At 40.4% G+C, this 25,062-nt stretch overlaps 1 protein-coding gene and 1 non-coding gene across 2 annotated transcripts in view; one reads left to right on the top strand and one right to left on the bottom strand.

The window, feature by feature from the left end:
- Window positions 1-21,702, top strand: part of dnah1 (dynein, axonemal, heavy chain 1) — a 172,912-nt gene extending 151,210 nt beyond the window's left edge. The window contains exons 73-78 of the mRNA XM_061875243.1: window positions 357-527; window positions 608-738; window positions 3,644-3,788; window positions 11,894-12,100; window positions 12,193-12,427; window positions 18,949-21,702. Coding sequence (XP_061731227.1) covers window positions 357-527; window positions 608-738; window positions 3,644-3,788; window positions 11,894-12,100; window positions 12,193-12,427; window positions 18,949-19,070 — 1,011 coding nt within the window. The 3' untranslated portion in view covers window positions 19,071-21,702. The remainder of the gene's footprint in view (window positions 1-356; window positions 528-607; window positions 739-3,643; window positions 3,789-11,893; window positions 12,101-12,192; window positions 12,428-18,948) is intronic.
- On the bottom strand, window positions 11,782-11,853 carry trnae-cuc (transfer RNA glutamic acid (anticodon CUC)). The gene has a single exon. It is a non-coding gene; the product is annotated as a tRNA-Glu (tRNA).
- Window positions 21,703-25,062: the final 3,360 nt, after the last annotated feature.

Below are 25,062 nucleotides of genomic sequence, written 5' to 3' on the forward strand. Positions count from 1 at the left end.
TTTGAATGTAACTTAGATATTGGGTTTCACTATGTAAAGCGCTTTGAGTCACTAGAGAAAAAGCGCTATATAAATATAATTCACTTCACTACACACTTCACTGTGTTTGAACATCAAATATCTTGTCTTTGAAGCGCATTCCTTTGAATATGGGTTGAAAAGGATTTGCAAATCATTGTATTCCGTTTATATTTACATCTAACACAATTTCCCAACTCATATGGAAACGGGGTTTACACTTTTAATGTTCATGATGTTGTTTTCTTTCTCACAATCGCTGTAAATGTACTTTTACAAGTCGCATCATTACTTTGGATGACTCACTTGGCGTGAATGCATGACATGTCTGCCCACAGGGTTACTTAGCATACATCCACAGCCTGCCCATCAACGATACACCTGAGATCTTCGGTCTCCATGACAACGCTAACATCAGCTTTGCCCAGAACGAGACGTTTGCTCTGCTGGGAGCCGTGCTACGTCTCCAGCCTCGAACTGCGTCCGCTGGAGGCAAGACCCTGGAGGAGGTGTTTATTTCTCTCAAGTCCTACTTAGTGTGTGCGCTGTTTTTTGTGTAACTGTTGACCGACCTCTTCCTGCACAACAGATCGTGGAGGAAATAGTAAGCGGGATCGTGGTGAAGGTCCCGCAGCCTTTTAATATTCAAGAGGTGATGGACAAGTACCCCGTGCTCTATGAGGAGTCCATGAACACGGTCCTCATGCAGGAGGTCATCAGGTGACAAACTCAACTTTATCTCTTTTACTCTGTCGGAATGTCCACAGCGAGGACATCTCCAGCATTAATAGTGAAGTACAAACCCCGTTTCCATATGAGTTGGGAAATTGTGTTTGATGTAAATATAAACAGAATGCAATGATTTGCAAATCCTTTTCAACCCATATTCAGTTGAATATGCTACAAAGACAACATATTTGATGTTCAAACTCATAAACCGTATTTCTTTTTTGCAAAAAATAATGAACTTAGAATTTCATGGCTGCAACACATGCCAAAGTAGTTGGGAAAGGGCATGTTCACCACTGTGTTACAACACCTTTTCTTTTAAAAACACTCAATAAATGTTTGGGAACTGAGGAAACTAATTGTTGAAGCTTTTGAAAGTGGAATTCTTTCCCATTCTTGTTTTATGTAGAGCTTCAGTCGTTCAACAGTCCGGGGTCTCCGCTGTCGTATTTTACGCTTCACATTTTCCATGGTAGACAGGTCTGGACTGCAGGCGGGCCAGGAAAGTACCCGCACTCTTTTTTTTTTTTTACAAAGCCACGCTGTTGTAACACGTGCTGAATGTGGCTTGGCATTGTCTTACTGAAATAAGCAGGGGCGTCCATTAAAAAGACGGCGCTTAGATGGTAGCATATGTTGTTCCAAAACCTGTGTGTGAAGTGAAGTGAATTATATTTATAAAGCGCTTTTCTCTAGTGACTCAAAGCACTTTACATAGTGACGCCCAATATCTAAGTTACATTTAAACCAGTGTGGGTGGCACTGGGAGCAGGTGGGTAAAGTGTCTTGCCCAAGGACACAACAGCAGTGACTAGGATGGCAGAAGCGGGAATCGAACCTGCAACCCTCAGGTTGCTGGCACGGCCACTCTACCAACCGAGCTATACCGCCGTATGTACCTTTCAGCATTAATGGTGCCCCAGACAACATAGCTCCTAGGATCACTGGGACGCGCAAACTCCTCTACCACGGTAAGGTGGCAGCTGAGAGAGGAGTTGAATTGATTTTGAAAATGACAAACATCAAAATGGCCCCCCCGGAATGATTTTTCAATGGAAAAAGTGTGGACACCCCTGCATGATTTTCTACAAAACCAAAACCCAGTGAAGTTGGTAAATACACATTTTGGACTATAGGCAGGCCATTCTAGTACCCGCACTCTTTTACCACGAAGCCAGGCTGTTGTAACACGTGGCTTGGCATTGTCTTGCTGAAATAAGCAGGGGCGTCCATGATAACGTTGCTTGGATGGCAACATATGTTGTTCCAAAACCTCTATGTACCTTTCAGCATTAATGTTGCCTTCACAGATGTGTAAGTTACTCATGCCTTGGGCACTAATGCACCCCCATACCATCACAGATGCTGGCTTTTGAACTTTGCGTCGATAACAGTCTGGATGGTTCGCTTCCCCTTTGTTCCGGATGACACAATGTCGAATAGTTCCAAAAACAATTTGAAATGTGGGCTTGTCAGACCAAAGAACACTTTTCCACTTTGCATCAGTCCATCTTAGATGATCTCGGGGCCCAGAGAAGCCTGTGGCGTTTCTGGATGTTGTTGATAAATGGCTTTTGCTTTGTATAGTAGAGCTTTAACTTGCACTTACAGATGTAGCGACGAACTGTATTTAGTGACAGTGGTTTTCTGAAGTGTTCCTGAGCCCATGTGGTGATATCCTTTGGAGATTGATGTCGGTTTTTGACACTGTGCCGTCTGAGGGATCGAAGGTCACGGTCATTCAATGTTGGTTTCCGTCCATGCCGCTTACGTGGAGTGATTTCTCCAGATTCTCTGAACTTTTCGATGATATTATGGACCGTAGATGTTGAAATCCCTAAATTTCTTGCAATTGTCACGGTTATTTGTTGTCGAATCCCAAGATGCAGGGATGGAGGCAGGCATGGAATGTGAAAACATGATTTAATTAAATACTAAGACAAAAACAAAACCAAAAGGGTACAAACACAAAGCGCGCACGAGGCGGATAATCAAACAAAAAGGAACTTTAGCATGGAAGCTAGAGGATAACAAACAGAAAAACTGGAAATAGCTATGGCTAACAAAAACAGCTTACCGCTACGACGACCAGGACAAGATGTAGCACGACCGGTAATAGCTGAAATCAAAACGACACGACAAGAGCGACATGTGGCAACGACAATACAAATGACAATACAATGATCCAGCAACTGACACAAGACAAAGAGGGTACAAATAGGAGCGGGCTGATTGGCAACAGGTGTGGCCACTCAGGGAACAAGACAGGAAGCTGACAAAATAAGAGCATTAGACAGGATCTAAAGACAGGAGATACTAAACACAGAGGAAACAGACAAATGCAGAAGAAAACTAAAACATAGACAAACTGTCAGGGGAAAGCCTGACAGCAATTGCACTTTGAGAAACGTTGTTCTTAAACTGTTTGACTATTTGCTCACGCAGTTGTGGACAAAGGGGTGTACCTCGCCCCATCCTTTCTTGTGAAAGACTGAGCATTTTTTTGGGGAAGCTTTTTTTATACCCAATCATGGCACCCACCTGTTCCCCAATTAGCCTGCACACCTGTGGGATGTTCCAAATAAGTGTTTGATGAGCATTCCTCAACTTTATCAGTATTTATGGCCACTAAATCATTCTAAAGTTAATGATTATTTGCAAAAAAAAAAATGTTTATCACTTTGAACATCAAATATGTTGTCTTTGTAGCATATTCAACTGAATACGGGTTGAAAATTATTTTCAAATCGTTGTATTCCGTTTATATTTACATCGAACACAATTTCCCAACTCATGTGGAAACGGGGTTTGTACTTTGAATCTTAATATTTGCTTAAAATATAAACAATGCAGCACAAAGGAAGTAACATGCACTTTGTCTTTTGTCCTTCTTCAGATACAACACTTTGCTGGCTGTCATTGCACAGAGTCTGAGTGATATTGTGAAAGCTCTGAAGGGTTTGGTGGTGATGTCATCAGAACTGGAGCTTATGGCCAACAGCCTGTACAACAATGGCGTGCCTGACATGTGGAAGGCCAAGGTAACACGCTCACACAGACACTAATATATATTTTTACAACCCCTCCTGATTTGTCTGCATGATACAATGAGTCCAGAGGTCACATTTGACGAGGGAAAGTTCAAACCGTCACAAAGTTAGACATTTAACAAGGTTCAATTTACAAAACCAGTGAAGTCGGCACGTTGTGTAAAAGGTAAATAAAAACAGAATACAATGATTTGTAAATCATTTTCAACTTATATTCAATTGAATAGACTGCAAAAACAAGATATTTATTGTTCCAACTGAGAAACCTATTTTTTTTGTGCAAATAATCATTAACTTAGAATTTAACGGCAGCAACACACTGCAAAAAGTTGTCACGGGGGCATTTTTACCACTGTGTTTCATGGCCTTTCCTTTTAACAAAACTCAGTAAACATTTGGGAACTTTGGAGACCAATATTGAAGCTTTTCAAGTGGAATTCTTTCCCATTCTTGCCTGATGTACAGCTTAAGTTGTTCAACAGTCCGTGGTCTCCGTTGTGGTATTTTAGGCTTCTTATCGCGAAGATAGGTCTGGACTACAGGCAGGGCAGTCTTGTACCCGCACTCTTTTACTCTGAAGCCACGCTGTTGTAATATGTGGCTTGGCATTGTCTTACTGAAATAAGCAGGGGCGTCCATGAAAAAGACGTTGCTTGGATGGCAACATAGGTTGCTCCAGAACCTGTATGTACCTTTCAACATTAATGGTGTCTTCACAGATGTGTAAGTTACCCATGTCTTGGGTACTAATACACTTGCTGGCTTTTGAACTTTGCGTGTATGGTTCTTTTTGTCTTTGGTCCAATAGTTCCAAAACTATTGGAAATGCGGACTCGTCAGACCACAGAACACGTTTCCACTTTGCAGCAGTCCATCTTAGATGAGCTCGGGCTCAGCAAAGCTGGGAGCGTTTCTGGGTGTTGTTGATAAATGGCTTTCGCTTTGCATAGTAGAGTTTTAACTTGCACTTAATGATGTAGCGACAAACTGTAGTTACTGACAGTGGTTTTCTGAAGTGTTCTTGAGCCCATGTGTTGATATCCTTTACACACTGTCGGATTTGGTTGTCTTTTTATTTCCTCGTCAGATTTTAGAACAGCTAAAGTGTGAGCCTTTTACATAGACCTTGAATTTGGAATGTTGGAATGAAGACATAACAATCTGTTATCTCAACTGTCCGAGGTAGGGAGGAGAAGAATAGGGGCGGGTGAGAGTGAGTGAGGAGGGAGAAACTGCCATTTTAGGATTAGATCCATTTGGACCGTGCCTTTGAAATGTTGTATCTAGATTGATCTCCCAAAGCGCTTTGGTAATAAAATATCAAAATGAACAACCTCTGTCTCTGATTGATTTAAAACCAGCTTATGTGTCATAAAAGAACCTGGGGGCATTGACCGAAGGAAGAACAGGTCCAAAACGCAACAACACTGATGTCGCTTTTTGATGCAGTACCGCCTGAGGGATCAAAGATCCGTAATATCATCGCTTACATGCAGGGATTTCTCCGGATTCTCTGAAACTTTTGATAATATTACGGACCGTAGATGGTAAAATCCCTAAATTCCTTGCAATAGCTATTTGAGAAATGTTGTTTTGAAACTGTTGGACAATTTGCTCACGCATTTGTTCACAAAGTATTGACCCTCGCCTCATTCTTGTTTGTGAATGACTGAGCATTCCATGGAAGCTGCTTTTATACCCAATCATGGCACCCACCTGTTCCCAATTAGCCTGTTCCAAATAAGTCTTTGATGAGCATGCGTCTACTTTCTAAGTCTTTTTTGCCAATTGTGCCAAAAGATGAAACATGTTGCAGGCATCAAATTCCAAATGAGCTGATATTTGCAATGAAAAAACAAAGTTTGTCTTTTTGAACACTAAATATCTTGTCTTTGCAGTCTAGTCAATATTATTTGATATTTTACGGTAATGTGTTAATCTCACACATAAGTCGCTCCTGAGTATAAACTGTGACTTATAGTCCGAAAAATACGGTACATAGGATTTGTACACACATACATTGGCCCCCCAGACACATTTTTTTTGTCTCAATGTGGCCCCCGAGTCAAAATATTTGCCCAGCTCTGGCAGAGACAGCTCATAAATTGGGCCACGCTTAAGTAGAAGTTCTAAATCTACAACTCAAGCTTTTGTGCGGATCAAATCATGAACTGTATGCAGAGGTGGGTAGTAACGCGCTACATTTACTCCGTCACATCTACTTGAGTAACTTTTGGGATAAATTGTACTTCTAAGAGTAGTTTTTATGCAACATACTTTTACTTCTACTTGAATATATTTATAGAGAAGAAACGCTACTTTTACTCCGCTCCATTTATCTGCAATCAGCTCATTACTCGCTACTTTTGTTTTAGCGATCTGTTAATGCACGCTTTGTTTGTTTTGATTTTGTCAGACACGCATTCAAAGTAGGATCTACGCATGACTGCGTTTCACCAATCACATGCAGGCACTGGTGACCTTGGACCAATCAAACAAAACCAGGCGGTCACGTGACCGTCACACGTCAAATCCGACCTAAAAAGTTGAAAAACTTATTGGGGTGTTACCATTTAGTGGTCAATTGTGCAGAATATGTACTGTACTGTGCAATCTACGAATACGAGTTTCAATCAATCAATCAAACGTTTAAAGGAAAAAAGACAGTTTTTATTTCAACCGTACTTCCCGTCAAAAGCCTAAAGACTGATCGCACAGTTCCTGTTTTCACAATAAAAGTGCCGCTCCATCGCGCCGGCGCTAACAAAATAAGAGTCTCCGAAAGCCAGCGCAAACAAACTAGCAAGCTACGGAGTTTGCCGCCAATGTATTTCTTGTAAAGTGTATAAAAACGAATATGGAAGCTGGACTAATAAGATGCCAAAAACCAACGACTTTCATGTGGTATTAGACGGAAAAGAGGAACTTTTTTTCTCCTCCATTTGAAAACGTGGACGTTATCAGCACTATACTGTCTGATTCCAATCAATGCAAGTCATCAGAATCAGGTAATACACCAACTTATATTCTTGTCTTCATGAAAGATAGGAATCCATATGTTAAACATGCATGTATATTCATTAAAACACCTTTAACATGTCAACAAAAACAGCAAAATAAATAACTATAAATTATATACTGTATATATATATAATCATGTATATATGAGGTAGATCACCTCAACTTGGTCATTTATTAAGTAATTGATTAACGTTGAAAAACTTACTGGGGTGTTACCATTTAGTGGTCAATTGTACGGAATATGTACTGTACTATGCAATCTACTAATACAAGTTTCAATCAATCAATCAATCAATCAATCAATCGATGAATGCCTACTGAGCCTATGGTGCTGTTAAGTTATTTTGGCTCAATTTGCCTTAATTTTTTTATTTTAATGTATTATTATTTAATATATATTACTGTTTTAGTTGCTTAAGAGATATTCCTGGCTATGAATTTTCTCATTGCTATTTTTATGTTTTGGTGCATTATTTGTTGCCGTAATCATTAAACAAACAGGTTACTCAGTACTTGAGTAGTTTTTTCACAACATACTTTTTACTTTTACTCCATTAAATATTTGGGTGACTACTCCTTACTTTTACTTGAGTAATAAATCTCTAAAGTAGCAGTACTCTTACTTGAGTACAATTTCTGGCTACTCTACCCACCTCGGAGTGTATGCTGCAAGGACTGTCACCCCATGAGCTATTAGGATGTGTTCACTTCCTCGCTCAATTGCAGGAAGTGATTCAGCGGCTCGATTTCGTTTCCTTTTTTTTTTTTTTTTTTTTGCAAGAGTCTATTCACGTTTTGTATCTCAATTTATTTCGCACAGACTCCACTGAGGAGTCGAGGAAATCGCTCGAAGAATGAGAGAGGACTTTAGGTTAAGACCTCTTCCTCCGGGTCATCCTTTTTACCAAGACTTTGCGGAATAAAACAGGTCGATTTCCTGAGAATTTTTTTGTATCACGTCGCTGAAGACATTGCACTGCTAAATCATGCATGGAGTGACCACGAATGCACTAAGGCAGGAGTGTTCAATATGCGGCCCGGGGGCCATTTGCAGCCCACATCTCAATTCTTATTACCCCATAACACATTGTAAAGACAAAATAAACACATATTGGCTTATAACCAGTGATCTGCGGTGAAGTTCATGGCTGGTGAGGCACTGTCAGATTTACAAACACATGAACCCTAAAGAGTATCTTATTCACCATTTGATTGGCAGCAGTTAACGGGTTATGTTTAAAAGTTCATACCAGCATTCTTCCCTGCTTGGCACTCAGCATCAAGGGTTGGAATTGGGGGTTAAATCACGAAAAATTATTACCGGGCGCGGTGCCGCTGCTGCCCACTGCTCCACTCACCTCCCAGGGGGTGAACAAGGGGATGGGTCGAATGCAGAGGACACATTTCACCACACATTGCGTGTGTGTGACAGTCATTGGTACTTTAACTTAACTTTAACTTTACACATATAAACTGTAGCACACAAAAAAGCACATTTAATTAAAAAAAACGTTATTATGGTCTTATCTTTACTTATAAATGAAGTTCCTTTTGATCAAAAGCATGGATAACTTGTTTCATAGAAGTCTTCCTTATCTTTCTTCAGTTTTAAAAGTCTCTCTGTCTCGATGGAGATCTTCCTTTATTACCTCCTGCTTCGATAGAAAGTCCAGTTTAAAATACTATTTTATTTTAGATATGTAATCCTCCATGTTAAAAGTGCAAGCGAGAGGAAAAAATAAAACGATCGCTGCTAACTGTTGCTGCTTTTTGTCACTTCTTCTGCAGCCGAGGGTGACAAAAAAAATCTCCTACAATCTGATATATCACTAAGCTTTAGAATTTGTCCCTGGCCCCTCTGGAAACTCTCTGTGGAAACGCTCCCCACTCACACTATTTGGTGCCTAGTCTGAGCTGCTGTGACTTAGATTACCATAGTAACTAATTACATTACCATAGTAACTAATTACATTACCATAGTAGCTGGTATATCATGCAAAAGCGCAGATTTCAACCATTGAAATACTTAGTATAGTTCAAGACTTACGGCCTTTTAAAAACATGATTGCACATCATAATGGCGGCTACACTTTCCATCTTAAAGATCTAAAAAATGTCCGGCGTATTAGATTTAAAAGCTTAACTTAATTTGTCCAGGTCTGGTTTAACATGATTAACTTTGTCAAAATGACATAAAACCATGCGTTATGTTGCATTTTGTTAGTGTTCTTCGGTGTTTAGTGTTTTAGTTCCTGCCCTGTGCTTTTATTCTAGCAGCTTTTCCGGTTTTGTCTGTGTTTTTCCTAGGCTGGTTCACTCCTGTCCCCGAGCAGTTCCCCCTCACCTGTTTTCTGTTTGCGCTCAAGACTATTTAAGTTGATCCTACCTTCGTCATGGGGACATTATTCTCTGTTCACGGGTGACGATCGACTATCCTTTTTGATGCCATGCTCTCGTACGCACGTACTTTGTGGACGCCATCTGCTCCACATTTCCTGTGAGTGTTTGGCTGGGTTTCAGCAGTTTGTTTAGTTTTCTTGATAGTCTCGCTTTTAGTCTTCAGAGACTTTAGACTTTAGACTTCCTTTTTATTGTCATTCAAAATTGAACTTTACAGCACAGATGAGAACGAAATTTCGTTACATAAGCTCATGGAAGTGCAGGATAAAAAAAAAGCAATAAGGTGCATATATAATTAAATAAATATGTATAAATAATCTGTAGATATATATATAAAATAAATAAATATATATCAATAAATAAATAGATTACTGTACAGATAAATATATTGCACTTTTTCACATGCGTCCACGTTTATGGATGTATGTTATATTGTCTTTTTTATTCCAGCGAGTTAATCCATTTTGGGGGGAGTTGAGGGGATAATTTAATTATGATGCGTTCAAGAGTCTTAAGGCCTGAGGGAAGAAGCTGTTACAGAACCTGGAGGTTCTGCTTCGGAGGCTGCGGAACCTCTTTCTAGAGTCCAGCAGTGAGAACAGTCCTTGGTGGGGGTGGGAGGAGTCTTTGCAGATTTTCTGAGCCCTGGTCAGGCAGCGGCTTTTTGCGATCTCCTGGATAGGAGGAAGAGGAGTCCTGATGATCTTTTTGTCCGTTTATCAATAAATATCCCTTTTTTTTTTTACTGCACGGTACCACCTCGTTCGTCTGCATCTTAAACATCAGTACAACCTCCTGTGTCTTCCACAACTCACCGTTTGACTCCGCTTGACATGAACAAATGTACTGCAAAAGAACGGACTCATAAGACAGAATAACAATATATTTACATACAATTACACAGTGCTAACATTGATGAATTTAAACTAAACTAATAATAAATAACCATATTTGTTTTATTAAACAAGCTGTCACGGTGGTTATAATAAAGCTGGTGACTTTATACAACATGTACGAGGACAAAAGGACAGAAAGATATTTGATAGATATGAACATATAAGATATGCTAAATAATCCATTAACCCTTGTGTGGTGTTCAACATCAAAGGGTAAAATGTGCGACAAAATGAGAGCTGACAGTGTTGACAAACAATGTTGCAACCTAGTGTGGGAACCGCCGGTGCAGAAACACAAAATAAGAATCCCTGTGGGATGCAGAAACCGGCAGAAAAATTTTCCGTGCAACGTTCAAATTGTAGCTACACAGCCAGCATTTTGTGGCTTTTAGTGCCTCACAATCCAACACTTTTGTGTTGAAATACTGAACAGATGTTTATTGGGATAAAATGCAAAGGGTCCGTCAGACCCACAAACGCTGGATGAGTAACAACAATATGAACTTATCAATCAATCAATGTTTATTTATATAGCCCTTATTCACAAGTGTCTCAAAGGGCTGCACAAGCGACATCCTCGGTTCAGAGCTCACAAAAGGGCAAGGAAAAACTCACAACCCTGTGGGACGTCAATGTGAATGACTATGAGAAGCCTTGGAGAGGACCGCAGACAAGGGTGACCCCACCTCGGATGCAATGGACGTCGAGTGGGTCTAACATAATATTGTGAAAGTCCAGTCCATAGTGGATCTAACATAATATTGTGAAAGTCCAGTCCATAGTGGATCTAACATAATAGTGAGAGTCCAGTCCATAGTGGATCTAACATAATAGTGAGACTCCAGTCCATAGTGGATCTAACATAATAGTGAGAGTCCAGTCCATAGTGGACCTAACATAATATTGTGAAAGTCCAGTCCATAGTGGATCTAACATAATAGTGAGAGTCTAGTCCATAGTGGATCTAACATAATTTTGTGAGAGTCCAGTCCATAGTGGATCTAACATAATAGTGAGAGTCCAGTCCATAGTGGATCTAACATAATATTGTGAGAGTCCAGTCCATAGTTGATCTAACATAATATTGTGAGAGTCCAGTCCATAGTGGATCTAACATAATACTGAGAGTCCAGTTCATAGTGGATCTAACATAATATTGTGAAAGTCCAGTCCATACTGGATCTAACATAATATTGTGAAAGTCCAGTCCATAGTGGATCTAACTTAATAGTGAGAGTCCAGTCCATAGTGGATCCAACAAAATAGTGAGAGTCCAGTCCATAGTGGATCTAACATAATATTGAGAGTCCAGTCCATAGTGGATCTAGCATAATAGTGAGAGTCCAGTCCATGGTGGGGCCAGTAGGAGACCATCCCAAGCTGACACAGGTCAGCAGCGCAGAAATGTCCCCAACCGATGCACAGGCGAGCGGTCCACCCCTGGGTCCCGACTCTGGACATTCAGCACTTCATCCATGGCCACCGGACCTGTGTCCCCTGTCCCCTTCACAAGGGAGAGGTGGGCAGAGGAGAAAAGAAAAGAAACGGCAGATCAACTGGTATAAAAAGGGGCTCTATTTAAAGGCTAGAGAATACAAATTAGTTTTAAGATGGGACTTAAATGCTTCTACTGAACATTACACAAGGGTTAAATTAAAAGTATACTGTTCCTTGACCGGGAATCGAACCCGGGCCGTGGCGGTGAGAGCGCCAAATCCTAGCCACTAGACCACTAGGGATTGTCTGTTATTATGTGTGTGTCTGTGTTGCCCCATCTAGGCCTACCCGTCCCTCAAGCCTCTGGCCTCCTGGGTTTCGGATCTGCTGAAGAGGATCAGTTTTCTTCAGGGCTGGATCTCCAATGGCATCCCGCCTGTCTTCTGGATTAGCGGCTTCTATTTCCCTCAGGCTTTTCTCACCGGAACCCTGCAGAATTACGCCCGTCGCTTCGGCATCTCCATAGACACCATCGGTTTTGACTTTGAGGTATTCGCATGTGGATTTGTTCTTCATTGGAAAGTCACCTTCATTTGTCTGCGACTATGTGGACTTGATCACCGGTCTGTCTGTCTCCTCAGGTTGTGCTGAAACCAGTGTCCGACATAAAGGAGAAACCAGACACGGGCTGTTACATCAATGGTTTATTCATCGAGGGTGCTCGCTGGAGTAATAATGACGCTCTGCTCACAGAGTCCAGACCTAAGGAGCTCTACACAGAAATGGCCGCCATTTGGTTCATCCCCACACCTAACCGCAAACCTCCAAGCTCTGGGATCTACATCTGCCCCATCTACAAGACCCTAACACGCGCTGGTCAGTATACTATAAACACGACGGGCTCTACTAGACCTCGTCTGTATGTGCCTGGGCAAATACTTTCACTCGGGGTGGGGCAAATTTAGAGAAAAAATGGGTCTCGGGCCGGTATATTTATTTAGATGATTGGTCCCCGTTGGGGAAATTCATTTTCACTGCCGTACATTTAAACAAAGGACATTACACATCACAAAAATAACAAAAAGACATCATAGATAGTTAGTTAGGTCTTTTTTGTCATTGCAACAAGTACCACAACATTTTTGTTTTCAGCACAAACCCGTTCAAGATTAGACAAACAAACAGTGTACAGGGTAACAGAACAGGAACGCAGACGGGTCGTGTTGCGGTCAATCCCAAGTTATTTTGATGATTTTAAATGAACACCCAGAACAGAATAGGTATTTTGCAATTTATTCCAAAGCTTTGGGGAGACCAACCTAAAAAACAACACATTCAATTAAGTTGATCTGAAAACACCACGGAAGTCTTGTCTTTTTCAACACGCCAGTAGCCCCCACCCATTAGAGCGAATACACTTATCTATTGTTTTCCTCAGCTGGAGTCATAAATTGGCCCTAGTGTGTGAATGTGAGTGTGAATGTTGTCTGTCTATCTGTGTTGGCCCTGCGATGAGGCGGCGACTTGTCCAGGGTGTACCCCGCCTTCCGCCCGATTGTAGCCTAGATAGGCGCCAGCGCCCCCCGCGACCCCAAAAGGGAATAAGCGGTAGTAAAATGGATGGATGGATGGAGTCAGAAAGAGATAGGAAGAAGGAGTATTGCTACTCCTGCATTCCCAGCTCAAGGTAGTCTACAGTCTACCATCGGTCATGAGATAAAGAAAAGATAAAAAGAGTACAAGATGGAACATTAGCTATTTCAAATATGACCAAAGAAAATAAATTACTTTTAAATATGGATATATGTAAATATCTATCTCCGTCAGTCGCCACGAGGCGCCCCGTAAAAGATGGGGAAAGGTAAAACGCTGAGGAAGAAGATGAGTAAAAAATACAATCTAGACTGGGCTCCTAAGGAGGGCCAAGTCTGGAGTGGGAAAAAAAACTCAGTGCAATGCACACATGAACACGTTACATTTAATCCCGACAAACTCGCAACAGAGGGGCGGGGAGTTGGGGCCCTGGAAGGCGACTGCTGCTTTGAAGCGCTGCCATCCTACCATCACCCCGAGGGGAAAACACGGTTGTGAAGGGGTGGGTTGGGTGGTCGCGGGGTGTGCGTACATGCCCAATTGTCTTGGGTGTGATGATGTAATGTTTTTTAGACTGAGGCCGATCTGCAAAAGTTCGACTCCAGGTGTCGTTGAGGAGGGAGGGAGGTCAAAAGCGTCTATCATTGAGGTGTCCTCGGGGGTGTTTTCAGAACAGCCTGGTCCTGTTTCCACAGCGTCAAGGCCGTCCGAGGGAGTCAAATCGTATATTAGGTTGTTTGTTTTCCGTGAGCAGACAAAAACAATGACTTGTCTGTTGTATTCGTCCATGCTGGGTGCTCTCAAATTCAATTCAATTCTCCTTTTCAGGAGAATTGAATGGATGGATGTTTGTTCTATTTTGGGCCAGAGTAAGACAAAGACAACAATCTGAAGTTGTCTTTAGCCCTGTGATGAGGTGGTGACTTGTCCAGGGTGTACAACGCCTTCCGCCCAAATGCAGCTGAGATAGGTGCCAGCGACCCCAAAAGGGACAAGCGGTAGGAAATGGATGGATGGATGTTTGTTCTATTTTTGGTCAGAGTAAGACAAAGACAACAATCTGAAGTTGTCTTTAACCCTGTGATGAGGTGGTGACTTGTCCAGGGTGTACAACGCCTTCCGCCCCAATGCAGCTGAGATAGGTGCCAGCGACCCCCCGCAACCCCAAAAGGGACAAGCGGTAGAAAATGGATGGATGGATGTTTGTTCTATTTTTGGCCAGAGTAAGACAAAGACAACAATCTGAAGTTGTCTTTAACCCTGTGATGAGGTGGCGACTTGTCCAGGGTGTACGCCGCCTTCCGCCCGAATGCAGCTGAGGTAGGCTCCAGCGACCCCCCGCGACCCCAAAAGGGACAAGCGGTAGAAAATGAATGAATGGATGGATGGATGTTTGTTCTATTTTTGGCCAGAATAAGACAAAGACAACAATCTGAAGTTGTCTTTAGCCCTGTGATGAGGTGGTGACTTGTCCAGGGTGTACACCGCCTTCCGCCCAAATGCAGCTGAGATAGGTGCCAGCGACCCCCCGCGACCCCAAAAGGGACAAGCGGTGGAAAATGGATGGATGGATGTTTGTTCTATTTTTGGCCAGAGTAAGACAAAGATAACTATCTGAAGTTGTCTTTAACCCTGTGATGAGGTGGTGACTTGTCCAGGGTGTACAACGCCTTCCGCCCAAATGCAGATGAGATAGGTGCCAGCGACCCCCCGCGACCCCAAAAGGGACAAGCGGTAGAAAATGGATGGATGGATGTTTGTTCTATTTTTGGCCAGAGTAAGACAAAGATAACTATCTGAAGTTATCTTTAACCCTGTGATGAGGTGGTGACTTGTCCAGCGTGTACAACGCCTTCCGCCCGAATGCAGCTGAGGTAGGCTCCAGCGACCCCAAAAGGGACAAGTGGTAGAAAATGAATGAATGGATGGATGGATGTTTGTTCTATTTTTGGCCAGAGTAAGACAAAGACAACAATCTGAAGTTGTCTTTAACCCTGTGATGAGGTGGTGACTTGTCCAGGGTGTACAACGCCTTCCGCCCGAATGCAGCAGAGATAGGTGCCAGCGACCCCCCGCGACCCCAAAAGGGACAAGCGGTAGAAATGGATGGATGGATGTTTGTTTTATTTTTGGCCAGAGTAAGACAAAGATAACTATCTGAAGTTGTCTTTAACCCTGTGATGAGGTGGTGACTTGTCCAGGGTGTACAACGCCTTCCGCCCGAATGCAGCTGAGATAGGTGCCAGCGACCCCAAAAGGGACAAGCGGTAGAAAATGGATGGATGGATGTTTGTTCTATTTTTGGCCAGAGTAAGACAAAGATAACTATCTGAAGTTGTCTTTAGCCCTGTGATGAGGTGGCGACTTGTCCAGGGTGTACTACGCCTTCCGCCCGAATGCAGCTGAGATAGGCTCCAGCGACCCCCCGCGACCCCAAAAGGGACAAGCGGTGGAAAATGGATGGATGGATGGATGTTTGTTCTATTTTTGGCCAGAGTAAGACAAAGATAACTATCTGAAGTTGTCTTTAACCCTGTGATGAGGTGGTGACTTGTCCAGGGTGTACAACGCCTTCCGCCCAAATGCAACTGAGATAGGTGCCAGCGACCCCCCGCAACCCTAAAAGGGACAAGCGGTAGAAAATGGACGGATGGATGTTTGTTCTATTTTTGGCCAGAGTAAGACAAAGATAACTATCTGAAGTTGTCTTTAACCCTGTGATGAGGTGGTGACTTGTCTAAGGTGTACAACGCCTTCCGCCCGAATGCAGCTGAGATAGGTGACAGCGACCCCCCGCGACCCCAAAAGGGACAAGCGGTAGAAAATGGATGGATAAATGGAAGTTGTCATTATTTTTTTAACTTTAATGCCGTGATTTTAATAGGCCGGCCCGTGTGTGCACACATTTTCCTCCCCTGAGCTTGAATAAGTTTGACACCCCTACGGTCGTCTAATACGTACACCAGGGATGTCAAAACTTTTTCCACACGGAAAAATTTAAGCATGCAGGGGCCATTTTAATATTTTTCATTTTCAAACCATAACAAAATATATGGATTTTTTTTTAATCCTTGGGGGTCCTGGGGAGCATAGAGGGTCTCAGTCACTAAAATGTTAAAAATAAGTCAAATTATTATTATTTTTTTTTAATTTAATGCTTACAGTAAATCTCTATATCATATTGAGGTTGATATAAAGTAAAACAAATAAAGTTTTATGCCTTTTCTGTCAAAGACAACTTTGTTTTTTATTGTAAAACTGAAATATGCAGTATTTACATGGATGGATGGATGGATAGACAGATAGATGGATAGTATTTTATTGATTCCTTCAGGAGAGTTCCTTTATTTAGCAATTAAAACCCTCAAAGATTTTTTATATTTTTTTATATTTATATAACGCTTTTCTCTAGTGACTCAAAGCGATTTTACATAGTAAAACCCAATATCTAAGTTACATTTAAACCAGTGTGGGTGGCACTGGGAGCAGGTGGGTAAAGTGTCTTGCCCAAGGACACAACGGCAGTGACTAGGCTGACGGAAGCGGGAATCGAACCTGCAACCCTCAAGTTGCTGGCACGGCCGCTCTACCAACCGAGCTATGCCGCCCCGATCAATAATGCAGGACACCATTGATTTGAATGATTTAATATTTTTCAGTAATCACAGCGAAAAGTCAAATAAAATCCTACTAAATATATTTGAGATCCGAAAGCTTCCCCACTCATAAAATATATATTTTTTTAACTTTTAACACTTAAATATCAAGATCAACTTCCGATATACCTGTCAATTTTTTAAGTTTGAACTATTATTTTGTTTGTTTTATGCTCTTTTGTCAAAACTTTGATGTTTTTATACGACAACCACACAACATACGCAATATTTTTTTCCACATAAAACATTTTAAAGTGATTATTTTTAAGTAATAATTCATCATAACATAGCTCGGTTGGTAGAGCGGCCGTGCCAGCAACTTGAGGGTTGCAGGTTCGATTCCCGCTTCCACCATCCTAGTCACTGCCGTTGTGTCCTTGGGCAAGACACTTTACCCACCTTCTCCCAGTGCCACCCACACTGGTTTAAATGTAACTTAGATATTGGGGGTTTCACTATGTAAAGCGCTTTGAGTCACTAGAGAAAAGCGCTATATAAATATAATTCACTTCACTTTTTGTTCCTTTTTTTCCATCCATCCATTTTCGACCGCTTTATTCCCTTTCGGGCCGCGGGGGGGGGTGCTGGTGCCTATCTCGGCTACAATCGGCCGGAAGGCGGGGTACACCCTGGACAAGTCGCCATCTCATCGCAGTGTCTTTTTTCTTTTTTTGAGCAATGGACAAAAAACAAAATAAAGACAAAAGGGGGGAAAAAACTGCCTGCATGGCAGCTTTGTGTCAACATTGCCACTTTTTTTAAATGTTTATTTTTATTTTTGCAATACTATCAATTTTGCAATTTTTGCAGAATGTGTAAACCAGGGGTGCCCACACTTTTTCTGCAGGCGAGCTACTTTTCAATTGACCAACTCGAGGGGATCTACCTCATTTATATATATCATTTATATTTATTTTTTTATGAAAGAGACATTTTTGTAAACAAGTTAAATGTGTTTAATGATAATACAAGCATGTGTAACACATATAGATGTCTTTCTTTCACGAAGACAAGAATATAAGTTGGTGTATTACCTGATTCTGATGACTTGCATTGATTGGAATCAGACAGTAATGATGATAACGCCCACATTTTCAAATGGAGGAGAAAAAAAAGTTGTCCTTTCTGTACAATACCACATGAAAGTGGTTGGTTTGGGGCATCTAATTCATCCAGCTTCCATACACTTTACAAGAAAAACATTGGCGGGAAATTCCGTAGCTTGCTTGATTGACATTCACGGCACCCGAGGGTCTTGTGAGATGACGCCGGCTGCTGCCAGTTCATTATTATGAAAAAATGACAGAGAGGAAGGCGAGAAACACTTTTTATTTCAACAGACTTTCGCGCCGTCCCTTCCGTCAAAACTCTAAAGGCCGACTGCACATTTCCTATCTTCACAATAAAAGCCCTGCTTCATGCTGCCTGCGCAAACAAAATAAGAGTCTCGGAAAGCTTGCGTGCACAAGTGATGTGCACGCCAGCTTTCTGAGGGATCGCTTGTGCACGCCAGTTTTCCGAGACTCTGTATTTAGTTAGCGCAGGCAGCATGAAGCAGGGCTTTTATTGTGAAGATAGAAAATGTGCAGTCGGCCTTTAGAGTTTTGACGGAAGGTACGGCGCGAGAGTCTGTTGAAATAAAAAGTGTTTCTCGCCTTCCTCTCGGTCATATTTTCATAATAATGATCTTGCGGCAGCCAGCGTCATCTCACAAGACCCTCCGGTACCGTGAATGTCATTTAAGTGACGTCTTGGTGAAGATTGATGATCACTCATTTTTAGGTCTATTTTTTTTAAAAGCCTGGCTGGAGATCGACTGACACACCCCTCGCGATCGACGTAATGGGCACCCCTGGTGTAAACGATTTGCTGTGGGCCGCAAAAGCCCCCCTCGGGCCGCACTTTGGACACCCCTGACCTGCACCGACTAGTCTAAATGAAATTGAAAGTTTCCTTTCTAAAAATAAACTTGTGAGCTACGTAATTGAGTTTGGGTTATTACCATGTGAGTGACAGTATTCCTCAGGTTTTATCTCACCCCAAAAATAGACCGCAGTCAGCTGGTCTCCTGTTTCACCAAGGCCCTAGAAAGTGGAGCTCTGTATTTTCCAGTCGCAGTAATCAGCCCGTCCTGATCTGTTTCCACAGGCACCTTGTCCACCACGGGTCATTCCACCAACTACGTGATCGCAGTGGAGCTGCCGACGGATCAAATGCCGGGACACTGGATCAAAAGGGGAGTGGCCCTCATTTGTGCTTTGGACTATTGAACACACTTCAGCTTGCAGTTGATGATAGGACGGATACAGTTAGCGTCATCACACAAAAACTATTTTTAATTGATTTACCAAAGTCCAAGAAAGAACAGTTCCAAGTTTCATGAGGGTTTAGTTTAGATCAGGGTTGTACAAACGCTTTGTGAAAATAAAACGCAAAGTGAAAATATTTCAATGGTCCGCAGGCCACACAAATACGGCCACAAAATTATACTTTCACGACATAAAAGTATGTTTTATTGTAAGTTTATAAGCTACAGCCGGGGTCGGGAACCTTTTTGGCTGAAAGAGCCAAGAAAGCCAAATATTTTAAAATGTATTTCTGTAAGAGCCGTATGATTTTTTTTTTTAACACTGAACACGTATAAACATGTGCATCTTATAAAAAGTCTCTTATTCTTTGGAATAATATTGTTATTCTGAAGCTAAGTGTGGAAGGGGCGTGGCCTGCGGGCCTGCAGCGAAGCAGGAATGTGCCAGTACCGGATTCGAAATCAGTGACAGTAGCGCAGATGGCCCACCTGGGCCTTGTTATCTAATCACCTGTCGCTCTGTTATAAGCAGCAGCCGGGAGGAGAGACGGGGTCGGGGGCTAGAGTCAGAGCGCGAGCAAGAACGAAAGAGAAAAAGACAATTGCTGGAAAGCAATTGCGAGACTTATTGAAAAATAAAATATTGTAACCCTGAAACAGGCTCTTATGTCGGTGCCTGGTGGTCTGAAGAACCCCCAGCAAGGCAAGACCAACACTAACCAATAATAAATAAATTACTTCTTACAATTAACGCAACCTCTTGAACGTATAAAAGCATGAGAATGTTTTATATTTTGAACGTTATTTTTAACACTGTGATTACAAGTGGAATAATTCATTACTTATCGTGTTAAGCAATGTCAGCTCAGATTTATCCGAGAGCCATAGGCAGTCATCAAAAGAGCCACATCTGGCTCGCGAGCCATAAGTTCCCTACCCCTGAGCTACAGTATGTTAAAACGTATTATTTTGCTTTATTTTAGCAATTTTTACCACGCAACAGTGAGAAATTTTGCCTCATGTTATATTGCCAAGATTATCATTTTCCATAGAGCTTCAAAAAGTCAGAACTATACCGTAGAAAAGGGTTCTCAGATTCAAATGTGACTAGTTAGTCTGTAAAATAGTTTTTAATAAATTTTACAAACAGGAAGCCACGCAACAGCAACACCAGTTACAAATGTAGCCTCATCTCACCATATATATATCGCCAAGATTATCATTTTCCATAGAGCGTCAAAAAGACTAAACCGTAGAGCAAAGGGGACTAGTTTGTCAGGCTTGTCCCTGACAGTTTGACTATGTTTTGTTTTTTCCTCCGCATTTGTCTTTGTTTCCTCTGTGCGTGTAATGTTTCCTGTCAGCGCTCTCATATTGTTTTGGGTTAAATAGGAAATTGGGCTGATTGACACCAGGTGTGGCCAGGTGCCAATCAGCCGCAGCTGGAGGGGGACAGCACTCAGGGAGAAAGACAGGAAACCAACAAAATAAGAGCGCTGACAGGAAACACTACACACACAGAGGAAACAGAGACAAATGCAGAGGAAAAAACTAAAACATAGTCAAACTGGCAGGAACAAGCCTGAGATAGTTGGTCTGTAAAATAGTTTTTAATACATTTTACAATAAAAAACAAACTGGAAACCACGTAACAGCACCACCAGTGACAAATTTAGCCTCATATCACCATATATATATATATATATATATATATATGTATCAATATCGCCAAGATTATAATTTTCCAGAGAGCGTCAAAAAGTCATAACTGTACTGTAGAGCAGGGTTCTCAAATTCAAATGTGACTAGTTAGTCTGTAAAACAGTTTTTAGTACATTTTACGATAAAAAAGAACAACCTGGCAGCTCAGCCAATAGAATTTTACCATAACATTTAATGTGTTTTTTTGTTTGTTTGTTTGTTTTTTACACCAAATTCTTATAAATTTTCAATTCTAGTAACTGAGCTGTCATTTTTTTTTACTGAAAAATCCATAGCCAACTTTTTTTAATGCATTACTGTATTTTCCAAGCTATAGAGCACACCTGTGTATTAGCCACACCCACTAAATTTTAGAGGAACAAAATATTTTCCATACATAAGCCGCAGATACGTTGTAAAATGAGTGATTTACGCAGAAAGATTCTGTAACTGCTTATTTACTTACTTTTTTTTGCAAACGCCTGCAACACGGCAGTAAAACGGCTGATCAAACAAAGCAGAAGTCATCACCTTGGACCCAGTAGCTGCGGAAACTAGATAGATGGATAGATAGATAGATAGATAGATAGTACTTCATTGATTCCTTCAGGAGAGTTAAAATTCCAGCAGCAGTGTACAGAATTGAGATCGAATTTGAAAAGTAAAAAGTAAATAATGGGGGTATAAATGGAAACAAAATAGAAAACTAGCTCCTCAATCAGCTAAACAGACTCAATAACTTCACGGTGACGTATTAGTGAATTTACTCAGGAATTGGTGAAACCGAAACGACACAAAAAGAATGCCATTGTAAGGTAATAATACAAACACAGAGACTCCTAAACGTTTTAGCATGTTAGCTCGTGCTAACGACACTAGCTTGATTACATTACGATGGCATATATATATATATATATATATATATATATATAAGTTTTACATATAACTAAAACTATTCATACTTACATCTATGATGTCTGTGTTGCCAGTGTTTCATGCGCATATATATATATATATACATATATGAATAGTTTTAGTTATATTGTAAAACTTACACATGTGGCTTGGAGTGATGAATCACGAATTCACACGAGTAAAAAACGCTATGGATGACAAGGAGACAGAACAACGCTTGTACTTCCGGTTTAAAGCCCTAAACAGACGGAAATACTGTAGGCATTCCCCCCGCATCACCTGCAGTGAGCAAAAAAAAAGCGCCAGAACACAGACAATGACACATTTTTAATGTCTCTGCTATTTTGGTAAACAATTTGCATTATGGCTGTTAGTGAAGAAAATCCATAAATTTGCCGCAGGGTCAAAGCGTAGGAAAAATTCCTGAATTCACTGTACTATAAGTTGAAAAAAAAATACCACAGTTATTATTTTTACCACTAAATTTTGGCGACTGAGCGTTTTCTGTTTTTACAGTGTTTAACTATAAATGGAAAAATGATACCACTGATGATTTTATGGTCAATTTCATGCGAGAGCTGCCAAGTTTTTACATTAAAATCTACCAATTCTTTTTTTTTTTTTACAGTTTAGTCTTGCAGACATGCCTCCAATGATTGTGCAGCTTGAAATAGGTCATTATGAATATGGTAGGTGTCGAATTTTGTAGCCAACCTTTGGCGGGTAAAAATTAAATGACTGTTTGGGCATTCCTGATCTAAATTAAAGGATATTCATGTAATTTTCACATTTTGAAAAGACCCCCAAATACACACCATGAACTTGGGAGTAACACTGGAATGGTTTTTCAGTTTTAGTTTTTTTGCACGGTATTGTGTTAAAATATTAACACTTAAACTAGACAAGGCCATTCCTGAAGGAATTGTGTGTTAATGCTCCGATGCTGAAGTTGAACTGAAATGCTGACAGAATGTAAGAAGAATTGTTGAACATTGAAGAACGTCCCATTAATTTCAATGGGAATTAAAAAAAAAAAAATGGGAATTTCGGCAAATGTTGGAGTTTTTTTGAAAATGGTAAAAAGACTAAACGGTCTGAATGAGTTGAAATGGTTGGTATTGGAATTTTTCAAATCGGTCGAAAAATGTAGAAGTAGTGACCTGTTGAATTGAGAAATTGTGTTATGGAATTCCTGGAATTTTGGGAAAACTAGGATTTTTTTTCCAGTTTAAAAAAAAAACTTTTTCGACAGTGCAACGGCTGAAATGCAACGTGAAAGGAAGTCGCCAGAAAAAAGGGTGGACATAGAGCTTTGGAAAACCAGGAATTCTGGAAAATCCTGTAATATTTTTGAATTAATTGGATGGTGGAATGTGTAGAAGGTGGAATATTTGGAATCGGTTGAAAAATTTAGAAATGGTGCAAGTTTGAAAAATGGCCGGTTCATTTTAAATGGGAAAAAATGTCCCGGAAAACCTGGAAAATTAAAACGTTTGGGATTTGTCAAGGGAAAGGCCAAATAGGCTGAACAGTTTGAAGTTGGAATGGTTTGAATCAGGTGGGAAATGTGGAAGGTAGAGCGCACCAAAATCTGAAGAAGAGTGTAGAAAACCATATGGAGAAGAAGAAGAAAATTGGTGTAGAAAACCATATGAAGAAGAGGAAAAAGAAGATTGGTATACAAAACCATATGAAAAAGGGAATTGGTGTAGAAAACCATACAAAGAAGGAGATTGGTGTAGAAAAGTATGAAGAAAAAGAAGATTGGTGAAGAAAACCATATGACGAAAAAGGAGATTGGTGTAGAAAACCACATGAAGAAGGAGATTGGTGTAGAAAACCACATGAAGAAAGAGATTGGTGTAGAAAACCATATGAAGAAGATTGGTGTAGAAAACCATATGAAGGAAATTAGCGTAGAAAACCATATGAAGAAAAAGATTGGTGTAGTAATCGATATGAAGAAAAACAATATTTGTGTAGAAAACCATTTGAAGAAGGAGGTTGGTGTAGAAAACCATATGAAGAATAAGAAGATCGGTGTAGAAAATCATATGAAGAAAAAGGAAATTGGTGTAAAAAAACATATGAAGAAGAAGATTGGTGTACAAAACCATATGACGAAGAAGATTGGTGTAGAAAACCATATGATGAAGAAGATTGGTGTAGAAAACCATATGAAGAAAAAGATTGGTGTAGTAATCGATATGAAGAAAAATAATATTTGTGTAGAAAACCATTTGAAGAAGGAGATTGGTGTAGAAAACCATATGAAGAATAAGAAGATTGGTGTAGAAAACCATATGAAGAATAAGACGATTGGCGTAGAAAACCATATGAAGAATAAGATCGGTGTAGAAAATCATATGAAGAAAAAGGAAATTGGTGTAAAAAAACATATGAAGAAGAAGAAGAAGATTGGTGTAGAAAAACATATGAAGAAGGAGATTGGTGTAGAAAACCATATGAAGAAAAATGAGATTGGTGTAGAAAACCATATGAAAAAGAAGGAGATTGGTGTAGAAAACATGAAGAAAAAGTAGATTGGTGTAGAAAACCATATGAAGAAGATTGGTGTAGAAAACCATATGAAGAAAAAGGAAATTGGTCTAAAAAACATATGAAGAAGAAGAAGATTGGTGTAAAAAAACATATGAAAAAGGAGATTGGTGTAGAAAACCATATGAAGAAAAATGAGATTGGTGTAGAAAACCATATGAAAAAGAAAGAGATTGGTGTAGAAGACATGAAGAAAAAGTAGATTGGTGTAGAAAACCATATGAAGAAGAAGATTGGAGTAGAAAACAACATGAAGAAGAAGATTGGTGTAGAAAACCATATGAAGAAGATTGGTGTAGAAAAACATATGCAGAAGAGGAATGGTGTAGAAAACCATGTGAAGAAAAAGATTGGTGTAGAAAACCATATGAAGAATAAGAAGATTGGTGTAGAAAACATGAAGAAAAAGGAGATTGGTGTAGAAAACTATATGAAGACAAAAGAGATCGGTGTAGAAAAACCATAAGAATGAGATTGGTGTAGAAAACCATATAAAGAAGATTGGTGGAGAAAACCATATGAAGAAAAAAGAGATAGGTGGAGAAAACCAAATGAAGAAGAAGATTGGTGTGGAAAACCGTATGAAGAAGAAAATTGGTGTGGAAAAACATATGAAGAAAAAGGAGATTGGTGTAAAAAACCAGATGAAGATGAAGGAGATTTGTGTAGAAAACCATATGAAGAAGAAGGAGATTGGTGGAGAAAACCATATGAAGAAAAAAGAGATTGGTGGAGAAAACCATATGAAGAAGAAGATTGGTGTAGAAAACCATATGAAG

Source organism: Nerophis ophidion, linkage group LG16, assembly GCF_033978795.1.
Source record: "Nerophis ophidion isolate RoL-2023_Sa linkage group LG16, RoL_Noph_v1.0, whole genome shotgun sequence".
Lineage (NCBI taxonomy): Eukaryota > Metazoa > Chordata > Actinopteri > Syngnathiformes > Syngnathidae > Nerophis > Nerophis ophidion.